Source organism: Hibiscus syriacus, unplaced genomic scaffold (genome assembly GCF_006381635.1).
Source record: "Hibiscus syriacus cultivar Baekdansim isolate YM2019G1 unplaced genomic scaffold, ASM638163v2 tig00008706_pilon, whole genome shotgun sequence".
NCBI lineage: Eukaryota > Viridiplantae > Streptophyta > Magnoliopsida > Malvales > Malvaceae > Hibiscus > Hibiscus syriacus.
Window position 1 is genome coordinate 88,110 of NW_024062173.1, and position 24,121 is coordinate 112,230.

General features: G+C 35.5%; 3 protein-coding genes and 1 long non-coding RNA gene across 5 annotated transcripts; 1 reads left to right on the forward strand and 3 right to left on the reverse strand.

Moving 5' to 3' along the window:
* Positions 1-30: 30 nt before the first annotated feature.
* On the reverse strand, positions 31-393 carry LOC120202379. The gene has a single exon (XM_039202811.1). It carries the CDS (start codon positions 391-393, stop codon positions 31-33), a length of 363 nt encoding a protein of 120 aa, XP_039058742.1.
* A 9,469-nt stretch (positions 394-9,862) lies between these two features.
* On the forward strand, positions 9,863-12,832 carry LOC120202411 (zinc finger CCCH domain-containing protein 18-like). Of its 2 annotated transcripts, none has more exons than XM_039202836.1 (8): positions 9,863-10,052; positions 10,312-11,182; positions 11,274-11,432; positions 11,513-11,692; positions 11,780-11,856; positions 11,930-12,103; positions 12,193-12,286; positions 12,381-12,832. In XM_039202836.1, the coding sequence occupies exons 2-8, from the start codon at positions 10,323-10,325 to the stop codon at positions 12,424-12,426; spliced, it is 1,590 nt and encodes a 529-aa protein (XP_039058767.1). In that variant the 5' UTR covers positions 9,863-10,052; positions 10,312-10,322; the 3' UTR covers positions 12,427-12,832. The 2 variants fall into 2 exon arrangements, with proteins under 2 accessions (XP_039058767.1, XP_039058766.1); XM_039202835.1 differs by having other exon boundaries at positions 9,863-10,047; positions 10,292-11,182.
* A 7,984-nt stretch (positions 12,833-20,816) lies between these two features.
* Positions 20,817-21,392, reverse strand: LOC120202380. The gene has a single exon (XM_039202812.1). It carries the CDS (start codon positions 21,390-21,392, stop codon positions 20,817-20,819), a length of 576 nt encoding a protein of 191 aa, XP_039058743.1.
* A 216-nt stretch (positions 21,393-21,608) lies between these two features.
* On the reverse strand, positions 21,609-22,889 carry LOC120202413. Its single transcript, XR_005523732.1, has 2 exons — positions 22,590-22,889; positions 21,609-22,095 (listed from the first exon to the last, which is right to left on the reverse strand). It is a non-coding gene; the product is annotated as an uncharacterized LOC120202413 (long non-coding RNA).
* Between the last annotated feature and the right edge of the window lie 1,232 nt (positions 22,890-24,121).

Genomic DNA, 24,121 nt, shown 5'->3' on the forward strand with positions numbered 1-24,121 from the left:
AAGAGGTAAAGGCCAGCATTGTACAATTTTTCACAGATGAAGTGAAGTGTCAACATCTGAATCATTAAAGGTGGATGCATGATGCACGACGGAATCTCTCGGTTGTAAATTCGACAAACTCAAAGTATCAATAACCTGATGATGCTGAGCATGCATGCTAGTTTGAGTGTAGATAGATCCTTGGAGAGGTGGTCTAGGCAGAAGGATCAATTCAGAACCAAAAAACGATTGGGGTGCCTGATGAGGTGTGGCTTGATTGATATGCTCTGCTTTGGACAGAAGCCACAGAACCTCTCTCTCCCGCCTCATTTCCTTGGCTCTCTGCAAGTGTCTGAACCTCTCTTGCAAGAGGGCAATGGATGAATAAACCGCCACTTCACTCGGCCTTCCCATTTGCCTATCAAAGGTTCTAAATAAAACGCTACAGGATGATTTGATATAGCCATATGCCTATATATATTCAATGTAAAAGATAAAGGCACGTAGAACCGGCAGCTAAGATGCAAAGTCCAAGGAGGCAGCGTAAAAAGATGGAATGTAGCATTTGGAAGGGCATGTTCTGCAGAATAAAAAGATGGTCGGCAATGATGCTCTGTCGGCTTGTTGCCAAGAGCTATTGGCTTTTGGAGTGCCCCCTTTTTGGTGGGGGTTCTTATAGTATTCTCACCTTTTCAACATCCCCTTTTCACTTTTGTTCAAAGTGGAGTCGAGAGTTAGAACATGGAGTATATTTTGGACTTTGGGGATGATGTTTTCACTATGGAAACCCCCTTTTTGTTTGAGAAAACAAACCCTTTTTCTCAAATTGCATGTTCTTGTTTGTCTGCAAGTTGTTGGATGAAACGGCATGGAAGGCAGAAGAAAGCTATTGGATTCGTTGTGTGGCTCTTATTGTTGGAAGATAGTGCATGAGCCTACCCAATCCTATATATCTGATATCAACTTTGGCTGCTTGCAATTTATCCAACTTTAGCCAAGCGAAACCGGTTAAATGGTGATGGTGTTGGTAAACAATACAAAGTATATTGGTTAAACATAGAAAAAGTTAATTCCTTTCTATCCTATGAACAAATCAGGGCTTCAAAATGGGTGGTGATAAAACATAGGTGACAACATTGTAACCATTGAAGTAGGCTGTATTGTTCTATCGATAATCTCAAAGTGGTTTAGGAATTGGTCTCTGCCTTTATGTTATCTTGAGGAATAAAAATGAATTATTTATTAGATTGTTATTTTAGTAAACTAATGGATGTCTATCCAATGTACGAATCAACTTACTTCAGTGATTAAAAAATTATTTCTTAGAAGTCATGGGTTCGAGTACCGGCGGCTGTAGCATAGTGATTCAACGTTCATTATCAAATGATTGAGAGTATTTAAAACATATACTGTTTTGTAATGTGGATAAATTTTAATTAATAAGGACCGTGGATGATGTGGTGAGAAGAGTCTATGCAATAATTTTTTATATAAATTTTTAATAATTATCTTTAAAATTATTTCATTCAAAAAAGTTACTAATTGACTAATAAATAATATAGAGATGATAAATTGCTATCAAAATAAACAATAAAAAGAAATGGACCGGTCACAGCGCACGATAGCCGGTTTTCACTGGGTGCACGTTAGCAGGCCTGACGTTTCTGGGATCTCCGTCGTCGCTCCGGTGTGGGTTCGTCTGGTTTGCTCATCCTCTTTCACTCTCTCATCAACGTTTTCCTGTTCAGATCGACTGTATCATGGATTGGAGAAAACTGTTCGTAAGTTCGAAAGGGCACAGCTTGGATTTCTTTCCCCCAAAATCGCGTACTGGTCCTCCGTTGGTCCAACCACCGCCAGAGGTTTTCGAAGAAGGGATTGCTGATTGGAAGCTTTCTTTAGTGGGGCAGTTCCTTGGGCCTCCTCCGAACTATCCCACTCTGCAGAGAACAATACAAACTATGTGGAAGAAAGCTCTTCAAGGTAACAACGCCCAGATTAGTTTGGCAGGTAACAACGTTTACGTTTTCTCTTTCAATTCAGAAACTGCCATGAACTGGGTATTAGAGAATGGACCGTGGCATGTCTTTAACAAACCTCTGATCTTAAGGAAATGGGAGCCAAACCTGAAAAAACTTGATTTTGATCTTACTAAAATACCTGTTTGGATTCATCTATTTAATGTGCCCTTAGAACTCTATTCAAGAGCTGGACTTAGTCATATTGCAAGTGCCATTGGAGTACCTCTCTCAATGGACACTGTCACAGCATCTAGAACAAGGTTAGAATATGCTAAAGTATGCATGGAAGTTGGTTTGAATGATAAAATAACAGAGCTTGTGAATGTAGTTTTAAATGATGGATTTGTCACTTCTATTTATGTTGAAATTCCGTGGTTACCACCAAGATGTCAAAACTGTAGTGTGTTTGGGCATAGCGATAAACACTGTAAAGAACAAAAATACACTGCCCCAACCCAAGTATGGAAAAAGAAAGAAGTAACACAGAATCCTACTGTAGTAACTCCTTTAGAAGGAGGAATCGAGCTCCTACAAGAGTGTATGCTTTCTAAAGATAATGAAACTAAGGAGCTTAACCCTACGGATACGGATATTAGTAATGAACATGGAAACAGTAATGTTCAATCTGTTCATGTAGGTACTACTGGAAATGATGTTACTAAAATTTATGTTACAGATGAACCTATTCTAAATGAAAGTACCGTTAACCCTGAACCTACTGTTATTAAAAAGGGTAGAGGTAGACCTCATAAAGAAAATGCTAAATCTGTCCTGACTGGTTCAAGGAACAGATTTGAAATCTTAACTGCAGCAGATGATCCATCTTCTTCTCCTACGGAAGCTCAGCTTAAAAAACGAGCTGCATCTTCTGGAGTTGCTGCCCTTGTAAACGAACTGAAATCAAAGAAAAAGGATAGAATGGACAAAGTTAAAAATGTTGAAGTGAGTAGTACTGTGACTGCCACTTCCTCTTCCTCTCAATGATTGTAGGTTTTTGGAACATTAGAGGACTTAATAGTCCTCTTAAGCAAGTAGGTGTGTTGAAGAGAGCTAATCTAAATAATATTGATGTTTTCTGCATTTTGGAAACTAGAGTTAAATCCAGTAATTCGACTGCAATTCTTAACAGCAAATTTGAACACTAGAATTCTTGTACTAACTATGACTTTGCTGAGAATGGTAGGTTGGGGTACTTTGGAAAAAAGGTCTTGATTTCTCTGTTATCCATGTTTCTGGTCAATGTATCTCTCTCAAAGGTTATTATCTTAGGGCTCCCCTGATCATTACTGCTGTCTATGGCAGTAATGATGGGATTATAAGAAGACAACTTTGGCAGCATCTTTCTGACTTGGGCAGACTGTATGGTAACCTTCCTTGGATCCTAGGAGGAGACTTTAATGTCATCCTTAACTCCAACGAAAGTTCTAACTCTACCCTATTACCTTTTCCACTTCAGACATGAAAGAGTTTCAAGATGCCCTCTTCGACCTAGAACTTTCCGATCACCCTTTCTTTGGCCCCACCTTCACTTGGAGTAACAAACAACAAGAGTCTTACCTCGCGAGAAATCTTGATAGGGTTCTAGTTAATCCTTCGTGGTTTACTACTTTTCCAAAATCTCATGTGGAATTTCAAGCACCGGGTATTTCAGATCATTGTTTGGCTATGGCTTGGCTTGCTAAAGAGACTCATGTTGACCATCCTAAACCTTTTAAATTTTTTAACTTTTGGGCTAAACATCCAAACTTCCTGAGTGTGGTTAAACAGTCTTGGAAATCATCTTCTAATGGCAGCCCTATGCAGAACCTGTTTTCTAAATTAAAGCACCTCAAAGCCAACTTGAGATCCTTCAATCATCTTTTTTATAGTGACATCTCAGCTCGTGTTAATCAAAAGAAATTGGAGCTGGAAAATCAACAATTCTATCTCTAAGTTGAAGATCCTTTCATAAAGAGCTTCTTATTCAAAAATGAGATGAAAAATTTAGAAGAGGCTGAAAATATGTTCTTAAGACAAAAGTCTAAGATTCAATGGCTTAAAAACGGAGACACATGCACAAAGTTTTTTCATTCTGCAGTTGCCGTTAAAACTAAGAGGGAAACTATCAGAGTTCTTGTTGATGACAATGGGAACAGATTAGAATCCTATGATGAAATGACTGCTGAACTGATTGGGTATTTCACTAACTTGATTGGAACAGAAAATACAGAAGTTAAAACCTGCGACCAGAATATACTTCATAATTTGCTTCAATACTCTCTGCCTTCAGACACTTCGAATGCACTTATTAAAGAAGTAACAAGAGAGGAGATTAAAGAAGCTGTTTTCTGTCAAGGTAATGAAAAAGCTCCTGGTCCTGATGGTTACACTCCTTATTTCTTCAAGATAACCTGGCCTATTATCGAAAACGATGTGGTTGCTGCTATTACTCATTTTTTTAAGGAATCTATTATGCTGCCTGCTTTCAATGCAACTTCAATCACTCTGGTACCTAAAGTCCCAAACCCATGCAAGGTTAAGGATTTCAGGTCTATTTCCTGTTGTTCAGTTGTCTATAAAGCTGTTACAAAAATTCTGGTCAAAAGACTAACAAATTTACTCCCTGATATTGTTTCCCTAAATCAAACTGCTTTTGTCAAAGGAAGGAACATTGTTGATAACACTCTTCTTGCACAGGAGCTAGTCAGAGGTTATGGTAGGAAGACTATCTCTCCTAAGTGCTCATTGAAAATTGACATCCACAAGGCTTTTGGTTCTCTGCATTGGGATTTTATCTATGCTGTTCTGAATGCTATTGGTCTTCCTAAAATTTTCATTAAATGGGTGGAAGCTTGTTTCACAGGAGCTCGTTATTCCATCTCTTTTAATGGAAGTCTAATTGGTTATTTCAAAGGGGCCAAAGGCTTAAGACAAGGTGATCCTATTTCACCCCTGTTGTTCATCCTTTCAATGAATGTGCTTTCCAAAATTCTCAATAAAGCTGCTCTTAGAGGTATGTTTGGCTTTCAGATGCAAAAAAATTGGTTTAACTCACCTAACTTTTACCGATGACCTGCTTATCTTTTGTAAAGCAAATGTGGAATCTGTCGTTGGGGTTATTAGTGTATTGGATTACTTTTATGAAATTTCTGGCCTTAAGATCAATGCACGTAAATGCGAATTCTTTGCTGCTGGAATCTCCCCTACGAAAATTGATGAAATCAAAAGAATTACGGGATTCAACCAAGGATGTCTACCAGTTAGATACCTAGGTGTTCCTCTGGTTTCTAGGAAACTATCAGATAAAGATTGTGTGGCACTCATAGATAATATCAGGGACCGTCTTCATAAATGGTCGAGAAAACACTTAAGCTATGCTGGTAGACTAGAGCTAATTAAAACAGTTCTACTTAGCATCACAAATTTCTGGTGCAGGCAATTAATCCTTCCTCAATCTGTCCTTAATAGAATTGAACAATTATGTACTCGGTTTTTTTGGAAAGGTTCGGACAAGGCTGCAACTGGTGCAAGAGTGAGTTGGGGTAAGCTTTGTCTTTTAAAATCAGAAGAGGGCTTAGGTCTTAAAGATATTAAAGCTTGGAACAACGCTTGTATGATGCACTTGATCAGGAAAGTACTTACGAGTGATGGTTCTTTATGGATTGCCTGGATTAATAACTATATTATTAAAAATTCTGATTTTTGGAACATGGACACTGGAACGAGCACTAGCTGGAACTTTCGATGCTTACTAAGTATGAGACCTCAACCTTCCACTGTTCTTTCTTCGGGAGCTAACACGATAAAGGACATTTGGCTTCAAATTCGTAATAGTAATGATAAAGTCACTTGGCATAAGTTAATATGGTTTCCACTTCATATCCCTAAGTTTAGTATTATTACTTGGATGGCATTTTTAAATAGACTTCCAACTAAAGACAGTTTGATTCGAATGGGGTTTGAGATCGATAATAAATGTGTGCTTTGCAATAACTCTCAGGAAACTAGAGATCATTTATTTCTTCACTGTGCTTTGTCTACTTCTTTATGGGATGTTGTTTTGAACCTCAATGGATTTCGAAGAAGAACATGTTCGTGGGATAATCATTTATCTTGGGCTTGTGCAACTTGGAAAGGTAATTCTTTACTCACTACTATCATGAAGCTAGCTTGGACTACTTTTACTTACACTATATGGGAGGAGAGGAACAAACGATTATTTAAAGGTTGCTCAAGATCTACTGAAGATATGTTTCATACTATTAAAGAGACTGTTGCTGTCAAATTACGGGGTAGAAATATTAATAGCAATGATAGTATTAATATCACTCTTTGTAATCAATGGGGTATAGATTATTGATGTTCTATTTTACTATCATTATTACTTGTAAGTTTTTAATCCTTTTGTAAGAATTTATTGTTTTGTAGCAATTATCTGCTCTTTGAATAATAAAATTATTTGATTTATCCAAAAAAATATTAAATTATTAATTAATATTTTACTATACCCAAAAATCAAACTCTATTTATTATTTTAATGTATTTGTTTATTGTTATTTTGGAGTTTAAAGTTTGAAATTGTTTCGTACACTCTTTTGATTTTTTTTGTTAAATTTATTAATTTATGTTTATATTAATCTATATATAGTATTAGTAGATTTTACCTATAGTTAAGAAAATAAGGTAAAAATTTTCAGTGAACTTAACGAGTAACGAGGCAAGTTTAATGAGTAACAAGGTGAGCAACAAGTATCGAGCTTAACGAATAACGAGCACAAGTCGAGCAAAATTTTAACAAGCTTAAGGAGCAACGAGACGAGTCGAGCAACAAGTTTTTTTAACGAGCACGAGACGAATACTATCCAACTCGCTATCGACTCGCTCGATAATCACCCATGATCCATGATCCCTATTAATTAAAATTTATTCAAATCATCAACTTTGTTCATATCATTTATATAATAATATTTTATTTTCCAAATCGTCTTTTATTCCCAAACGTAATACTCAATTATCCAAAATCCACCGAATTGCAACACCAATTTGCGATATCCCTCTGCCTAAAATTCTATGAATTGCAACAGCTGAATGTGTATCCATTTGCCTCGAATTCAAAGAATTGCAGCGGTTATTTCCTTCATCCACAAGTATTGTCATCGCTTATGAGTTTCCTCCCGTCGATTATCGTAATAGTATAATTGTTTAGGATTTGAGGTTTAGGGTTAGAGTTTAGGTTAACTTTTTAGATTTTTGATTTATGGTTTTACATTGGAGAATAAAACTAAACCCTAATTATTTTTAACTCTAATATTTAAGAAAAAATTATTTTAAAAATAAAATATTATTATATAAATCATATGGAAAAAAAATTGATGAAGTGGATAAATTTTAATTAATAAGGACCATAGATGATGTGATGGAAAGGGTTCATGACCAGGTTGAAGGTAGGTGTGAATAAAATTCGACTAAACTTAAAAAATTATTAATATTATTTTGAGTTATTTGAGTTAACTTGAATTATCGTGTCAGTTTTTAAGTTTGAATCAGATTGAAATCTAAAAATTTCGAGTCAACCAAAAATTTAGTTGAGTATTTTAATAGTTTTGCAATTTGAATATTCCTGATTTTCTTATTCCTCCATTCCTCTTTCATTTTAAGTCTATTTTTTCATCAACTATATATTCCTAAACCAATGTAGAATACCTATGTATCTTCAATTCCTTTTTTTTAATTTAGTCCCTCAACTTTACATGATTTCCTCATTTTTTTTTCAATTCATTCCTCATTTTAAATCTATTTTCGACCAAATTTGAACAACATGCTCCTCTGCCACTATATAATACCTATGTAACTTTAATTCTTTTTTTAATTACAATTCTATTTTCTTTCAAGCCAGTCCCTTAACTTTACATTTTTTTCAATATGGTCTTTTCACAAATTCTTTATTCTTATCAATTTCTTGACTCTTTTATACTCATATCTACACTTTATCCTTGAAATAGCTTCTTTGAAAAATAATATTATAAATATATTTTATAATTTTAGATTGTATTTGATTTATTAAATAACATTACAATATGAAAAAGAATGCGAAGAAATATATATTGTATATCTTATACGGTTAGAGAAAACCGATAAATTGGAACCAAATCGTACTATAATATTATAAATAATTATAATTGAATTTGTATGAAAACTCAAATAACTCGACCCCACTTGAATTTCATAAACTCAACTCGAAAATTTTTAAAGAAAATTTGAGTCATAAAATACGACATATTAACTTTGAGTCATAAAATACGACATATTAACTTGACTAATTTTTTTTTACTCAAATCAACTCGACCGAATACTCATCTCTTATGTAAAGAACTCAATTTGTTTTAGGAATTGGAGTGTGACGTTTTAGCTAGAATTATAGAGCTAAAAGGTTCTTAATCTTGAGGCCGTGGGATCGTGTCCCATGGAGGGCATTTCATAATTTGGAGGTTTCCTACGGAAACTGCTCTTAACCTAGTGTTGGGGGCAGCCTACTATCTTACCTCCCCCTTACCCCATTACATATGGGAACAAGGGACAACCATCTATAGGCTAAAAGGTTGTTGGGTCAAGAGCTTTCCCACATTGGCTATTGGATAAAAGGCCAGAAAATCTCCCGCATTTGATTCCAATCTATGTTCGTATCTTTGGGCTCCCCTGCAACAACAGCAAAGCAATTCAACTGTTGATAGTCCTACTACCTAATTGCAAAGACTCAAAAGCCTAGGTTTGATAACATTATAAAATGACTCACTGATAGTGCTGTCAATATGTTTGTATTCCTTACTAACTACCTGGAAAAATATATAATCAAATGTCAAAATCCGAATATAAAAATGTATTTGTTTACCAGTTCAAACTACAAGTAAAAAGAGAAGTGCTATGTTTCCACCATACGTGCCTAACAGATTGTTTCTTGCTGTTAGTCTACCTTGAGCTCATTAGTAGTCCAATTATGCGTTGCATGCCTCCACAGCCTCAGCCGGAGTTTTTTACAGTGGTCACTGATCCCAATCCAATCCCTTGCGCTATACTTTGATGCTATATATATAAATAGCATCATCAAATTTGAGAGTATTCACATTCCGGTCTTGGGTTCGGAACGAAGTTTATCAAATAAGAGATGGGATGTGTAATTTTTCGAATTTTAGTATAGAGTTATTTTAAGCGATTAAGGTGATGATGTAACTCAATGATTTGGACTTTACTTGCCCATATCAATTGCAGCAACTAAATTGGCACATTTCATAATAGAGATTCAAAGTCGTACCTAAAAATCTTGGAAAGTATTCATTTTGTCTTCGTGAGATAATGGAATATTTTAAAATATATTTTTTGGGGGGTTGGTCCAGTATTATAGAGACTAGCTAGACTTATTCTTTTACTATAATAAATGCATTAATATCCAAATTATAGTAAAGTGTACGTGCTCTCCATGGTCCTCAACTACCAAACCGTTGATGTACACTAATCATTGACGATCGGACGGTAACTGTTTAAGGAGAATTATCCCTTAAAAGACAAAAGAAAATCCACGTTTGAGCCACTCAAGATTTCCATTTTGCCTACATGTCTATCGGAAAATCTAAATTTTCAAAAATAAAATAACATTTTAGTTATCCTCAGGAATTTTGAGTTTTTGAACTTTTATTTTACATGATTATGTAGCATTTAAATAGTCAAAACTGTTGGAATAAAACTCGAAAATCAAGCAAATTATGTTGCCTTAACTCTCTGCAACTTGTTTATGAAATCTATCTGTAAAAGATTTAACATTCTTTTTAAAGTTTCTTTTTACTAAAAATCATAATTAATTTCAACAAAAAGGGGGGGGGGGAACATTAAAAGGAGCCTTTTCCCCTTTATATAAAGTTGTGAAGTTGGGTTAGTTAGGAATGAAGTTCATGGACATTACAAGAAGCCAAGCCAAGTTTTCCCAGGAGACAAACTGAGCCTTACCATGTTTTATTTTCAGCTACCAGTGAGAAGCTTTACAATTTAAAACTCATCTCAAAAAGAATATACTTTTGGTTGGTAAGTTCGATGATTCTTTGTTTGTTCCATTCTCTTCTTTGAATTTTGTTTTCCAGAAGATTTCTGGTTTTTTCCCTTCAAGTTGTAGGTTCTTTTTGTGTTTTTCCAGCTATTTAAGTGGATCTGCATTTTTTTTTCTAATGAGACTTAGATTCTCTGCTTTTAACCTAAGAATTTAGTTAGATACCATGGCTGAGATTTGGATGTACTTTTTTCTTATGTCTTTTCTAAATGATAAATGTTTTTCCTTAATTTTCAGTGATTAAACAGATGGAATTTTCGGACCATACACGGATGTTATTCAATAGAATCAACAAAATGGATCCCGAAAATGTTACCAAGATCATAGGCTATCTTTTTTTGCAAGAATATGATGATCAAGAGATTTTTCAATTGGCTACTTGGCCTGATATAGTCCTTGAGGAAGTCATTTATAAATCGAAACTCCAATTGCAACACCTCAAATCCATGTCGCCGCTGATATCACCTTCGATGAACCCGGTACCTGTTTCTCCATCAGTTTCCTCCAAGCTTCTATGGTCTCCTAGAAGTGTCCAGATGACATCTCCATACTGGAAACCGCAGCTTGTTGCTAAGCAGAGCCTGGATTTTACGACACCGGGGTACTTGGATTCGATGTCTGATTTGCAGGCTCAAACTCAGTTACTGAGTTTGGAAGATCCAGTGGAATTTGTGGAAAATGGTGGATTTTCGATTGCTAATCGTGATGTTAAAGTAGGACATCGATGTCAAAATCTGCACAACTTCCCTGTTAAGACTTGTCATTATTTCAATAAAGGATACTGTAAGCATGGAAGTAACTGTAGGTACTTTCATGGTCAAATTTCGGATAGCTTCCCTCAAAAGTTCATCCATAACTCTACGGATGCTGTTAGTGGTGATCATGATATGTCGCTCGAGAACTTAGAGGTCGAGTTAGTCGAGCTTCTGAAAACAAAGAGAGGGGATCTGGTCTCGATCACGTCACTTCCTTTGCTGTATTACGAGAAATATGGAAAAGTTCTGCAGGCAGATGGTTATCTCACCGATAGCCAGAGACATGGCAAATCAGGTTATAGTTTGACAAAGCTTCTTGCCCGGTTGAAGAATGTGATTCGAGTAATTGAAAAGTATGGATGAATAATGTTCTAAATTCGCAGCGAAATAAAATATTATACTTTGAGGATTCATTTGCTTTGTTCTTTTGTGATCGAGTTGCAGGCCTCATGGACAGCATTTCATCATTTTGGCCGAAGATGCACCCAAGTACACGGAAAATCGAAACGATCCAGGTCCGATCGTAAGCGGATCACGTCAGATATATCTCACATTCCCAGCTGAGAGCACATTTAGTGAAGATGATGTCTCCAACTATTTCAGGTAACATGATAACCAAGTCTTTTTTGCAGCCATATTTGGTCGCTTGTAGTTTTCTTACCTTTCCATGCTTCTAACTGCAGCAATTATGGACAAGTTGAAGATGTTCGAATCCCCTGCCAGCAGAAACGGATGTTCGGTTTCGTAACCTTCGTCAGTGCCGATGCCGTGAAGATAATTTTAGCAAAAGGAGATCCACATTATGTCTGCGGGGCTCGTGTTCTCGTGAAACCTTACAGGGAAAAACCAAAGCTGGTTTTCAGGTAACAATAACTGTCTCTCTTCTTCATTTCCACATTCGGAAACTACGAATCATAGCGATTTACCCAGAAGAATTGATTTTCATGCAGGAAGTACCAGGAAAGAATCGAGTCTCCAATGTTCTATTCTCCACATTATATTGACATGGAATCTCAGCTTCACTCGAGTAATTGCCTTCTTTTATAGCTTTATTTATTCTGATCCGGAAAATCGACTCATCTGATACTGTGATTTCTCAGTTCCAAGAGGATATGCAACGTCTAGATTGTACAAGAAGCAGTTTGTAGAAGACCCAGAGAAGTTCTTTCAGCCTCCAAGGAGGTTGCATCCTTCAGAGATGTATTTGGCACACACACCTCAGGCCAATCAGTCCTTCTTCACCCACTCCATGGACGAGTTAAAACTCTCGGAAGGTATCGAACATTTTCTCCGTTATCATGCCTGTTAATTCGACGTCGTTTTTAATTCTATACCGTGAAATGCTTTCTTTTCCACCGAGCAGATCATCTCAGTTTTCTGTTGGAAGCTATCAACACCGGCACTGCATCCGACGAAAAAACAATACATGTAGAGACTGACAACAACGACCAGGAGAGGTATCAAAATTTTAAACCTAAAACTACACATTCTTCATCTTATGGCCATCTGTCTGGGTTTTAATGATTGTTTTGAATGTTCATGCATATACAGTGACGGATTCAACCAGCCGGATATTCCTTTCTTCCACAATACATAGCGGCACATCCGCTGTCATTTAGGCCTCAGCAACAAACATGATAGAAGAGTTAGTTAGGTTACAGTCTGCTGATCTATACATAAACAAAGCCCTTTTAGGCTTCTTCCATTACTTTTCCTTTTTACGTCTCCTGCAAGTAACATAACAATCGACGGAACGATCTCCATCCCCTCTGTTACTTGCTTTTGTAGCAACGGAACGGGAACAACAAAGATACGATACATAGAAGTAACATATATAAAGAAGGTATGCTAAAATCACAGGAAGAAGGCAAGAGAGAGAGGCATGGATGTTTAGAAGACAGTGTAATATGCGTCTTTTCTTTTAGGTGAACAAAGGAAATAGAGCAGTGTACAGAGGAGTTTCAAGTGTGCTTGAAATCACTGTAACACTAGCAATAGAATTGAAATAACTGAAGTAACATGATATATCTAAAATTAATTGTTTCAATTCTTTCTTTCTTTTTATTGTCTCGATTACTCGTCGTTAATGTTTCCCTTTGTGCTTCTACTTGACTTATATCCATAACTATTCCTAAGGCCGCATCTTGGCCTGGGCAGGAGGGACATCTATCCGGGTCCAAAATTTTTATAATATATTATACTTGTAAAAAAAGATTTTATATCAATTATTGGGCCTAATTATTTTTAGGGTTAACTACTTCAAATACCACAAACCTTTAAGCACTGACTCGTTTATACCACCAACGTTTCAATTTTGCCAATTTTAGCACTAAGGTTTACTTTTAAATGCAATTATACCACTCTGTTGTTAATGATTTAACGACACAATGACATGACAACGACATGACGTGACGTCGCTGACATGGATACCTCATCTAAACGACATCGTTTTGATGCTTCTGTTTTAGTGCTCAAAAGACCCAAAATGACGTCGTTTTACTTGAACCCTAATTTTCCTAAGGACTAAACTCAAATTTTCCTATTATTTTTCTCTTCTTCCTCCTCATCTTCATCTGCATCTCATTTTCCATGGTTTTCTTGGCAACCAGATGGTCACCATCTGGCATCTTTTGGATTCCTCGTCGTTTCTCTCGTCAGGATCACAATATCATTTTTCGGTCACCATATTCACTATGACGTTCATCGCTAAATCCGAGAACTTTTCCTTCATTTGAACGACAGCGATGCTTTTGTTCGCCGTAAAATCGTTGCATATGTTTCTGGTGCATTCATCGGCAAGTTTTGGACCATTGTTCTCAGATCCTTGTCAATTATCATGGTATATATCTATATACTTGTAATGTCATGCATGTTTAACTAAAATTCAAATATACTATTTGAACATAATCAATAACATGTGATTTCAATCACTAATCGGTAGGGAATGATAATCACGATGTTGACGGCTTTACTTCCACTGCTGCACCCTTCGCTGTAAGCTAACAAGGAACTACAACTCGGCCAATGCATACCCTACAACAACGCCCAACTCAGCGTTTTGGTTATCGAGATATTTTGGTATCCATCAAAAAAAGACGGAACCAAACCTTGCTATGTTCCCTTCACCGTTGATCAATTCGGTTTGACGATCGAAAAAGGGCAAATAGAAAACAATAGTTTCTACAAAATGATCGTCTTGATGATCGCTCAAAACACTCGAACGGTCGTCTTAATGATCGCTCAAACTACTATGGTTTATATCCAAAATGATATTAGTTGAGCATTAGGGATTGAGATCCCAACGCTTTGCTCGGTCATCGCCATTGTTTTGTTCTTCATCGAAGCGAGACTTTTTGTATATATATAAAGCCCGAAGGAAGTGTTTTCAATAGCATCGCGCAAGTGTTCGTTGCTACAAACAGAAAACACAAACTTCATCTTTCGATTGATGGAGTCGATGGCCAATTTTACAACGACCCTCGGTTGAAGAGAAGTTCTCGGATTTAGCGATGAACAAAGGCGTCCCTGTCAGATGGTGATCATTTGGTTGCCAAGAAAACCATGGAAAAGGAGATGCAGATGAAGACGATGAGGAAGAAGAGAAAACAATAATGGAAAAGTTTGAGCATAGTCCCCAGGAAAATTAGGGTTTAAGCAAAACATCATTTTGGGTCTTTTGAGCATTAAAACGGAAACATCAAAACGTAGTCATTTAGATGAGATATCCACATCAGCGATGTCACAGCATGCCATTGCCAAGTCATCGTGCCATTAAATCATTAATGGCGGAGTGATATAATTGCACTTAAAAGTAATCGTTAGAGCTAAAATTGGTAAAATTAAAACGTTGGTGGTATAAATGAGTCAACACTTAAAGGTTGGTAGTATTTGAAGTAGTTAACCCTTATTTTTAATATTTATTATTAAGGTTCAATTTCCACCTATATTTATTATTATGGTCTCAATTTTTTCTCTAATACTTATCTCTTATAATTTATTTTTTAATATTTGTATAAATGTCCAATTTTTACCTAATTTTTTTAACATTTGTTACTAAAGGTCCAATTTTTTCAACACTTATTATTATGGACTCAATTTTTCAACATTTGTTATTAGAGGCATACTTTTAAATTTTAATAATTAAAGAAATTCATGTGACATAACAAAAATTAGACGTTTTGATTTTTGTTATTATCTCAATTACTCAGCCACTAACGTTTCTTTTCATGTGTACGTTTCAATAATATTCAAAACTAGTCGTTTAGGTTAGCCACACTCAAAATGAATTGTTATAATTATTTCTTGCTTTTATCGACTCTAGTAACTGAAGAAGCTTAACCAAAATTAGTCGCAGAGCTGTCTTAGACATTTTCGGGGCCCGGAATGAAAACTCAAAAATATATCTTTATAAAATGAAAGTATATTCAATTAATTTCAACAATTAATTCAATATTACATAAATAAATCTAGGAAAAATAATTAAATTTTGTGAAAACATATTATTTTTATTAAGAAAACAACTTAAATACAACTAAAAGGAAATAAATATATAAAAATAAATGCATATATGATACATAGCTTGATTTTGAATAATAAATAAATAAATAAGAATTGTATATTATTTTATTGTTAGATTGAGATTGAGGAAGACTAAAAATTAAAAAAAAAAATTGATAAACTGAATAGTAATATTTGAAAAAAAAAGAAAAAAATGATTAATTTTAATTCAAAATTGAATGAATTAATAAAAGAAATGGAAAAGAGAGTCAAAACTAAAAATTTCATGAAATTATAAAAATTAGGTGCCCTAATTATAAATTTTAAAAATTAAAAGCATCAATTATAAATACAAAAAATTGGGGGCTGAGCGGTTGCTCAGGGTGTTCCCCTAATTATAAAAGTGAATTTGGTGCTTATGTCAAGGTTCATACTATCATTCAATTATATATCAAACATGCAAAGCTGAAAAGTGTTACATACATAGTTCATCCATTGCTATTTTCTCGGCTCTCTCCATCTAAGAAATAATGGTTGCCTATCAATCTTGTTGGTATGAACTTCCAAAAAAAACACTCTTCTTTTGCACTGCAAAATGTATCAATAATCGAGCTAATGTTGTTCATTTTTCAGACCGTATACAGATCCTAAAAATTCAGTTGATGTGATATTTGTATCTCCTACATTATGAGTGTAAGTTATCTTCCTTTTTATTCTTTTATGAAATCTCTTTTTTCATTCTCCATATCATAATGATTGTTTATTGCAATGGTCTACAGGGTTGTGAAGTTTAATCCAACCAAAAAAAAATGTTCATCAAAGTTGAAGAAACCAAGCAAGACAACAATTTTCGTATTTTTAAACCTAAGTTTGCAGAGAACCAGATCCAGAAGATGCATCTTTCCTTCCTTAAAGAGCTAAACAATCTTAATTTTAAGGTCGATGAGACAACTAAGAAGGTAGGTTAAGATGGATTAGCTCTTTAGGGGACAAAAGATGTAGGTTCTTGATCCGTTGTTCTGCAGAATTATATTTAAAACACGAAACTTGTTAACTTGTTTCATTTCTTCAACCTTGATGAACCATTTTTTATGGTTGGAATGAGTTATCACAACATAGTTGACCATTGCGATAAGCAATCATTTGTCATTTGAAAAATGAAGAAAGAAACTTCATAAAACGAATAAAAGAAAATATGTTTGCACTCGTAGTGTAGGAGATATAGGTATCACCTCAACTACATCTTTCTGGTAGCTACATACGACTTGTAAATGAAGAACATTCACTCGATTATTGATGCGTTTAGCAATGCAAGAGAGGAGCTCTTTTGGAAGTTAAGACCAACAAGATTGATAGGTAGCCATTTCTTCTTAGATGGAGAGAGCCGATAAATTAACTATGGTTGAACTGTGTATGTAATGTCTTGAGCATTGCATGTTTAATATATAGTTGAGCAGTAGTTATTACTTACACTAAAGGTGGTATTAGTGATCAAGTTTTTATTTATTGGATTAGTGTGAATAAGTGAAACGATGATAATCGCATGGTTCTGGTAATTTTTATGGACTTGAGTTTTTGCATTTCAAGAGCCAACTTCTTATCCTCTGTAGGGTGGACCAAACTCCCCCGAAAACATCCTGGGTAGAAAGAAGACCTTACTCGGATCCAAATAATATAAATGGTAAAAAGGACAAAGTGAAGCTATGGGGTTACCTTACTGTTGATTAAATGTGCATTAAACATGTTAAAACCTACTCCCTCCCTGCCATTCTTTTTCTGTTTACAGCGAATAATGGCTTCTTTATTTTTAGAACTCATGCAAAAGATGTTAAAGAAACTGAATATTTCATGGATGAGAGAACTCCAACCTTCAATCTTACCCAATGAATAATATTGGTCAGCGTTAGCTGTCCACCTGAACATGTGGCCAAAACGAAGTTATATGCAGCGCCTGCAAACTGGTTTCAACAACAAATTGAAGAGGATGCAACATACCTGATGCAGCAACGGATGAGGAATGTAAAAGAATCAGAGGCGTAAAAAAACATCACATGTTTAGTGAATGAGTATTTGATTTGCTAATATCTCTTAAGGTTTCTCAGTGACATATTTACAGAGCCTGTTTGACATACTGGCCGCCTCCACTTCCACGGGCCAATCGTTTCAAAGTTGTACTGGTGGAGGTGGACAGAATGCCAAATTGCCTCTGCAATTAGGTCTCTCAGAATCCCCATAGAGCTGGAAATGGCTAAGAAACTGGGAAGATAAAAGGATAGATTTGTTCGTAATACTAAAAAGAGAAATGCAGAAATTATTATTTAAATCATTTGTACTACCTGACGCTGATGAATACGGTGGGTGTTTCCCCTTTATCTCCTTTCTTTCCTCGGCCAATGTTCAATGGAAATTTGCATGCACCAAACAATAAATGTTCTCTGCTTTTATCATTTGTTTCTTGGAAAGACAGAAGGAAAACCAACAGTCTTAACACTGCAACCTTGACAAAGCAAGCTATGAGATATGCTATTGACTGTGGCCTGTGGGAGCCTTCATGCGTGTCTACTTGTACTTTTTGACTTGCTGCAAAAGAAGGATACAAAATTGGGACTCTGTCTGCCACTTAGCCTGTCCCAGTTCAAACTTCTTTTATGATAAGGATGAGTTACGATTGTGCATTTATTTGGTAAATGACTATTGGTTTCGTCCACTTATTAATGTTCTTTTTCAATATTACTATCTGGTTCATCCATGAAAGCCAGAAATGCAATCAATGATATATTTATACTGGTGTTAAAGCAATCGATAATGTCAGAAATGCAACTTTACTGGTGTCATAAAGATGTCCATAAATTACGAGGAAACGTAGAGATTGGGATGGAAAAGGATAAATGGATTTTGACAACACCCCAGATAAAATTTGAGAATCCTACTTGCTGGTGTTGAGAGTTATCCTGAAATGCTTCCATTAAAACTACCGTTTTAGATGCAGATGCTAGGGGCATAAACAATGTCAAACCCCCATCAATGCATAGACGATTGAGCATGATACCGGCAAAGATATCATGTTGTATCAGGTTCAGGCAACTTCATAGCAAGTGTTTCGGTGCATATATGTGCCTAAACCAATTACCCATGAACGAAGCAAGATGTAATGACTGCATTGATTAGATCTTCTTTAGAATCAAATCGATCCACAAGGTAAACATGACATAAACATTCAACGCCAAACACAATATGAATGCAATGAAATACAACCCAATTAACTCTACCACATCACCACATAGTTATTGGGTTTATCATCTCAGTGGGATGCACCAGTCGATAATTGAATTTATCATAATGGATGAACCAGTCAATTAGTCGGTCACTTCTGTATCACAATCCCACCTGGATGCAACATACAAGTAGTATGAACCTATATGTTCATATTAAGAAGAACGTTCGTAACATTATCGCTTTATCATACTCCGTTCACTATTACATACATAAATTTGGTATTCGATATAAGCATGCATTGGCGAATATAGAACATAAATGTTCATATCACACAAGTCATTACATTCGCATGCTCAAGCGATTACATAAGTAAATGTGGTAATTACGACACCATGTGACATCACCGATACTCAAACATGTCATATACATAGCACATTCAAACATAACACATGTAGCACTAAGTATCACACCTCTAGCCAACTATAGCACTAAAGCTAAATAAACTTTTCACATTCGGTAGTACTAACTCCTACAACATTAGACCTATAAATTCGAAATTCTACATTAACAACCAGACAACTTATATTCAAACTATAAGAATTTACAGTTTCATGGTTAGATCATCCTACTTGTAACTCTAGTCGAACGGACAAAATCTAACTAAACAAAAAAAGTCGAATTTAGATTTACTGGCGAGCTCTCGAGAGAGATCAAATCGCCTTCATAAATAAACAATCACATTTAAGACAATTTCTAACAACAGAAAAGTCTAAATGAATAGTAAGAATGACAAACATAGACTTTTAGGTTAGAATTTGATGAAACAAATTACAAAAAACAAACTCAAGACGTCGAAAATCGTCAAGATTGATATCATCAAAAAAGTCAACGATCAATGAGTTAAGTCAACAGATCAAATCAATGCATGTCTAGTTCGGGTTTGATTCAAGTCAGACCGATTAAATTCCCCTAAATTAGTTTGACTCATTTGCTAGAAATCTATCCTACACACGCGCAACGGTTGCACGACCTATAGTGATCGAAATCACGCCAAACTTTCTAGATATCCTATGTGTATTTTTTGTTTGTATAATCATTGATATTTGATCTATAGATTGATTAATCCGGATCGGATACTACAGAGACAATGACGACCTTCCCAACCTAATTTGCTCCATTTGCAATCGTCAGACTCGAACCCCTGACCTTGCTTAAGGGATCTAGTGTCTCATCTCACTAAACCAATTAATTGTTGGTAACTTATGTGTATCTTAGCAGTGAGAAAAACCCCTCTTTGATATTGAAGTTTGCCATCTACACAACACTGCTTCTACTTCCAAGGTAAGTTTGTATTCGTGTGATCTTAGAAACACTGCTTCTCCACAGGATTGATGTAAATATTAAGTTCATAAACAAATGGCATCTACATTTTTTGCTTTCTGTCGGTTATGCGACTCAAAGCCCGTAATTGTAGGTAGGAGTAAGCAAAACTTAACTCGATTCGAGAAATAGAATTTTTCGACTCGAATCGACTTAAAAAATCTCAATTCAAATTGACTTCAAGTTGCAATTTCATAAACTCGATTCGACTCAAAAAAAATTTCAAGTTCAAATTAAATTGTAAGATGCAACTCGAATAACTCAAAATTTTTAATAATTAGTTGATTTATTTTCAAATTTGAGTCGAGTCCTTAGAATTTGTATGATATATTTGTATTGTATATATGCTTATAAAATCACTTAAATTGAAATCAAATAATATTATAATATTATAAATATTTACAATTAAATTTAAACAAAAACTCGAAAAATCGACTCAACTCGAAAAAAAATTTCAAATCAAGTCTGAGTTGTAAAATAGAACTCGTCAACTCAAATAACTCAAAAAAAATTTACTCGACACGACTCGATCAAACGCTCACCCCTAATTGCAGGCGCCACGTCCTTCAGAGTCTTCTGCTGATGTTTATGTTTAAATTATTGCATTGATTAAAATAAAGTGATTCTTGTGAGATAGTTAATTGCCAGATGTTTATCGCATAGTTTACTAGATTCAACCGAGTATCTCACGTGTTACTAAAATTACATGAATGATATACATTGCAAAATAAGATTAAAAGAATCAATCTAAGACGTTTGTCCGAGTTACATGCTTTACCCAGATGAGAGAAAGAATCAATTTGAATTGCATCTCAAGTATCGAACTTGGTTCCAGAACCATGCAAACATTTCAGTATCAAAGTTTGTAGGAGAGGATACTTCATGCTTTGTAAGCTAAGAATTTGAAGGGTCAGCATCAGATTCAGTGTCCAACTCCCACCATACAGCAGAATAATCTTCCTTATGCATATAATCAGTACTTTCAAAATCCTGATCTTCACTCTCATCATCAAACGTTGTATCTTCAGAGCCGTATAACTTCCTCTCCATCTCTGGATTATAAGTCCACTCCAGTCTCTTCAAGATATCACGGTCTTTCCACTTCCCCACAACAGATACTAACTCCTTCTTCGCCTTTCCGATCAATATTTCGGTCCAAGAAAACCCGGCATCCGCAACCCTTTTCAGTGCCCCATCATCGGCATCCCCCACAACAACAGTCTTCAAACACCTCAGTTTTGCCTCCTTCAAAACACCACCGAAATCCGAATCATCGGACACTAGCACCAAGCACTCTGCTTTCCTCCTGTCCATCACATCCACCATGTGATCCCTCAATGCAATATCCGCTGCTTGTGGCCTATTCGAAACAGTGACAACCCAAAACCCTGACCTTTTCAACTCATCAGCTAAACCATACCCAACTTTGGGAATCAAAACATCCCTAGCCGCATTTTTATACTTGTCCATTTTCATTGAATACTTACCAACCAATTTCACCCTCTACTCCTCTAGCGGATTCTATTTGATTCACCCTCTTCTGGTGTTCACGCTCATGAATTTGTTTAAAATGATTAACAAGCTTCTCGTTAGTGTAGAATCTTCTCCCACAGACTTTACAAATATGTGGCTCAATCAACTTGATCACACCTTTTTTTTCCAACTGGTTCAACAACTTTTTCTCTCTTCTCTGCTCCCGAACAACTTTAGGTACGTGACTAAGCGAATGATGATTAGCATATGCCACCATGGACTGAACAACCCCGAATGTAGATGCAGCCTTTTCAGCTTAATGGCCGCTTCAAACGGAGGGAATGAATTTGGGGGCTTGTTATCCAAATCCCAGAATATTGCAACATTGTTTTGAGCGGTTCTTGATGAAGAATTTGAAGGTTGGTTTGAAGAATCATAATCCTTTTCTGACTTGAAATGACAAAGTCGAGACGGGGAGATACATGGGTTTAAGGTTTTGATTCTGGACGGTTGAATCCAGTTAATGATACCGAGAAACTTGTGAATCATGATTGAGAAATTTAGGGTTCCTTTGGATTCATTGTGCACATCATATCCAAAGGTCCTTGGTTGATGTTCGCAGTACCACAGTCTCCAAAGACATTGCTTACCAAGCTTTGCACTGCAGAGGAAGAACTTGGCGGGAAAATGAATCTGAGTCCTGTAAGAAAAAGGATGTTTTTCTCTTTACCATGTTATAACTGTCAATCAATCGAAATGATCATTGAATCATGCGCATCAAAAGGTCACTAGAGCAATAATATCTTACCCATTAAAAAGCAACGCAAACCAGACCACATTACAGAATACATGAGCATCAGTAAAAAAAATGCATCTCAAACGATCACCATTGGTCATTTCCCTTTATAACTAATGACCAGAAAGAAGAAGGAAAAAAAATAAAGAAAAGCTGAAATTTATCCCAAAGCAAAGCAATTAAAAAAAATAATAGAAAACAACGAAACTAATTCAACCCATATTAGCAAGATCAACTCATATTAGAACCAAAGTAATAAAAACGGCAGCTATTAACAATTTGACAAAACAAATATCAAAATCTCCTCAATCCCATTCTATATCAGCCACAATTTTTTTTTAAAAAAAGTAGCCATTTTAGAATACAATGAACAGATGATTGCTTTAAAAAAGACCAACCATTTTTAGAATACAATGAAAAGATATTTGTTGCTTGCCGAATGAGACGCCGAGGTTGGGAGGCTGTGAGGTGTCTTCTTGCGACGCCGAGGTTGGGAGGCTGTGAGGTGTCTTCTTGCGACGCCGACGATGGGAAACTGAGAGCTGGCTGCCTGCGCAGTGAGTAACACTGAGAGCTTACAAAAGAAACGGGGTGAACGGCTGACGAAGACTGAGTGAGATGGGAGCCATGAGCGACTAAAAGGTACGACTGAGGTTAACGGCGGGGTGCGAGAGAGAGCTTAGGAGAAGGAAGGAGGGTTTTTTATTTTGGTACTGATTCCATAAATTAAAAAAAGAACAATTTTATTCTCACTCATTGATAAATTTTAGGGTAAAGTATAGTAATGGTCATTAAACTTTTTTAAAACTTTATTTAGGTCTCTCAACTTTTAAAACTTGCAATACAATCCTATAACATTTAGTCTGTTTACAATATGGTCACCAACTGTTACACTGTCGTTAGTACGTTTGCAATATGATCACTGAACTTTTCAGGCACTTGCATTTAGGTCTCCCAACTTTTAAAACTTGCAGCACATTCCTCAATTTCATTCTAAATTCCAAAATAATTCAATTATATTTTAAACCCTAAATTCTAAAATATTTTAATTTAGGGTTTAGAATGTAATTCAAGTATTTTTGAAATTTTGGGTTTAGAATACAATTGAAGTGTTTTGGAATTTTGAGCATGAATTTGCTATTTGACAGTGTTTACTTCAATATAAATTTGAGGTTTGTTGCATACACATCCAACGGTTGCTGCACTTTGAACATGAAAAGTGCATATATCACGTTTATTGCATAAACCGTTGAAGTAAAAGTAACAAGGCCAATTTGTCTTGTTCGTAGCTGTCGCACTTTGGTATGACAATCTAATAGGTTTGGATAGAATTTGAGCATGCACATCCAATGACTGCAAAAATAGTAAAGAGTTTTAGTTCATAGGACTACAACATACAACCAAACAATAACTAAAATAAACCAAGAATATCAATTAATAACTCATTCAAAAAGAGGACTTAATAAATAAAGGGAAAGAGGTTCAGTCACAGTCACTCCAAAAACTAAGGCGTCAAATGGGTTGTTTAAGATAGACATGAGATGTCAAATACAACATTACTAATTGCAAATGCATTAATGGTCTACCCGTTTAACATATAATTGCTTCTAATGCTCCATGTTTAATGTTCCTCAATAGTCAAACATGATGAGAATCTAAAGCAGATAGTGGAATTAAAATCATAGGACCCCATAATTCTTGTAAATTCATGGCATGTCAGCAATAAAAGACATTGTAAAACATAGAGGATACTACAATAAATATATATATTCCAGAAATGAAGGTGCAAATGTGCAATGACCAGGCAACATATCAAGTAGCTGCTCTAAATATACTACTCTTTCATGATGTCTTTCGAGTTACGTGCATGAAGAATTATCTTCTAAAGCTATAATTCAATATAGATTCAACTGTAAAATTTCCAAAACAT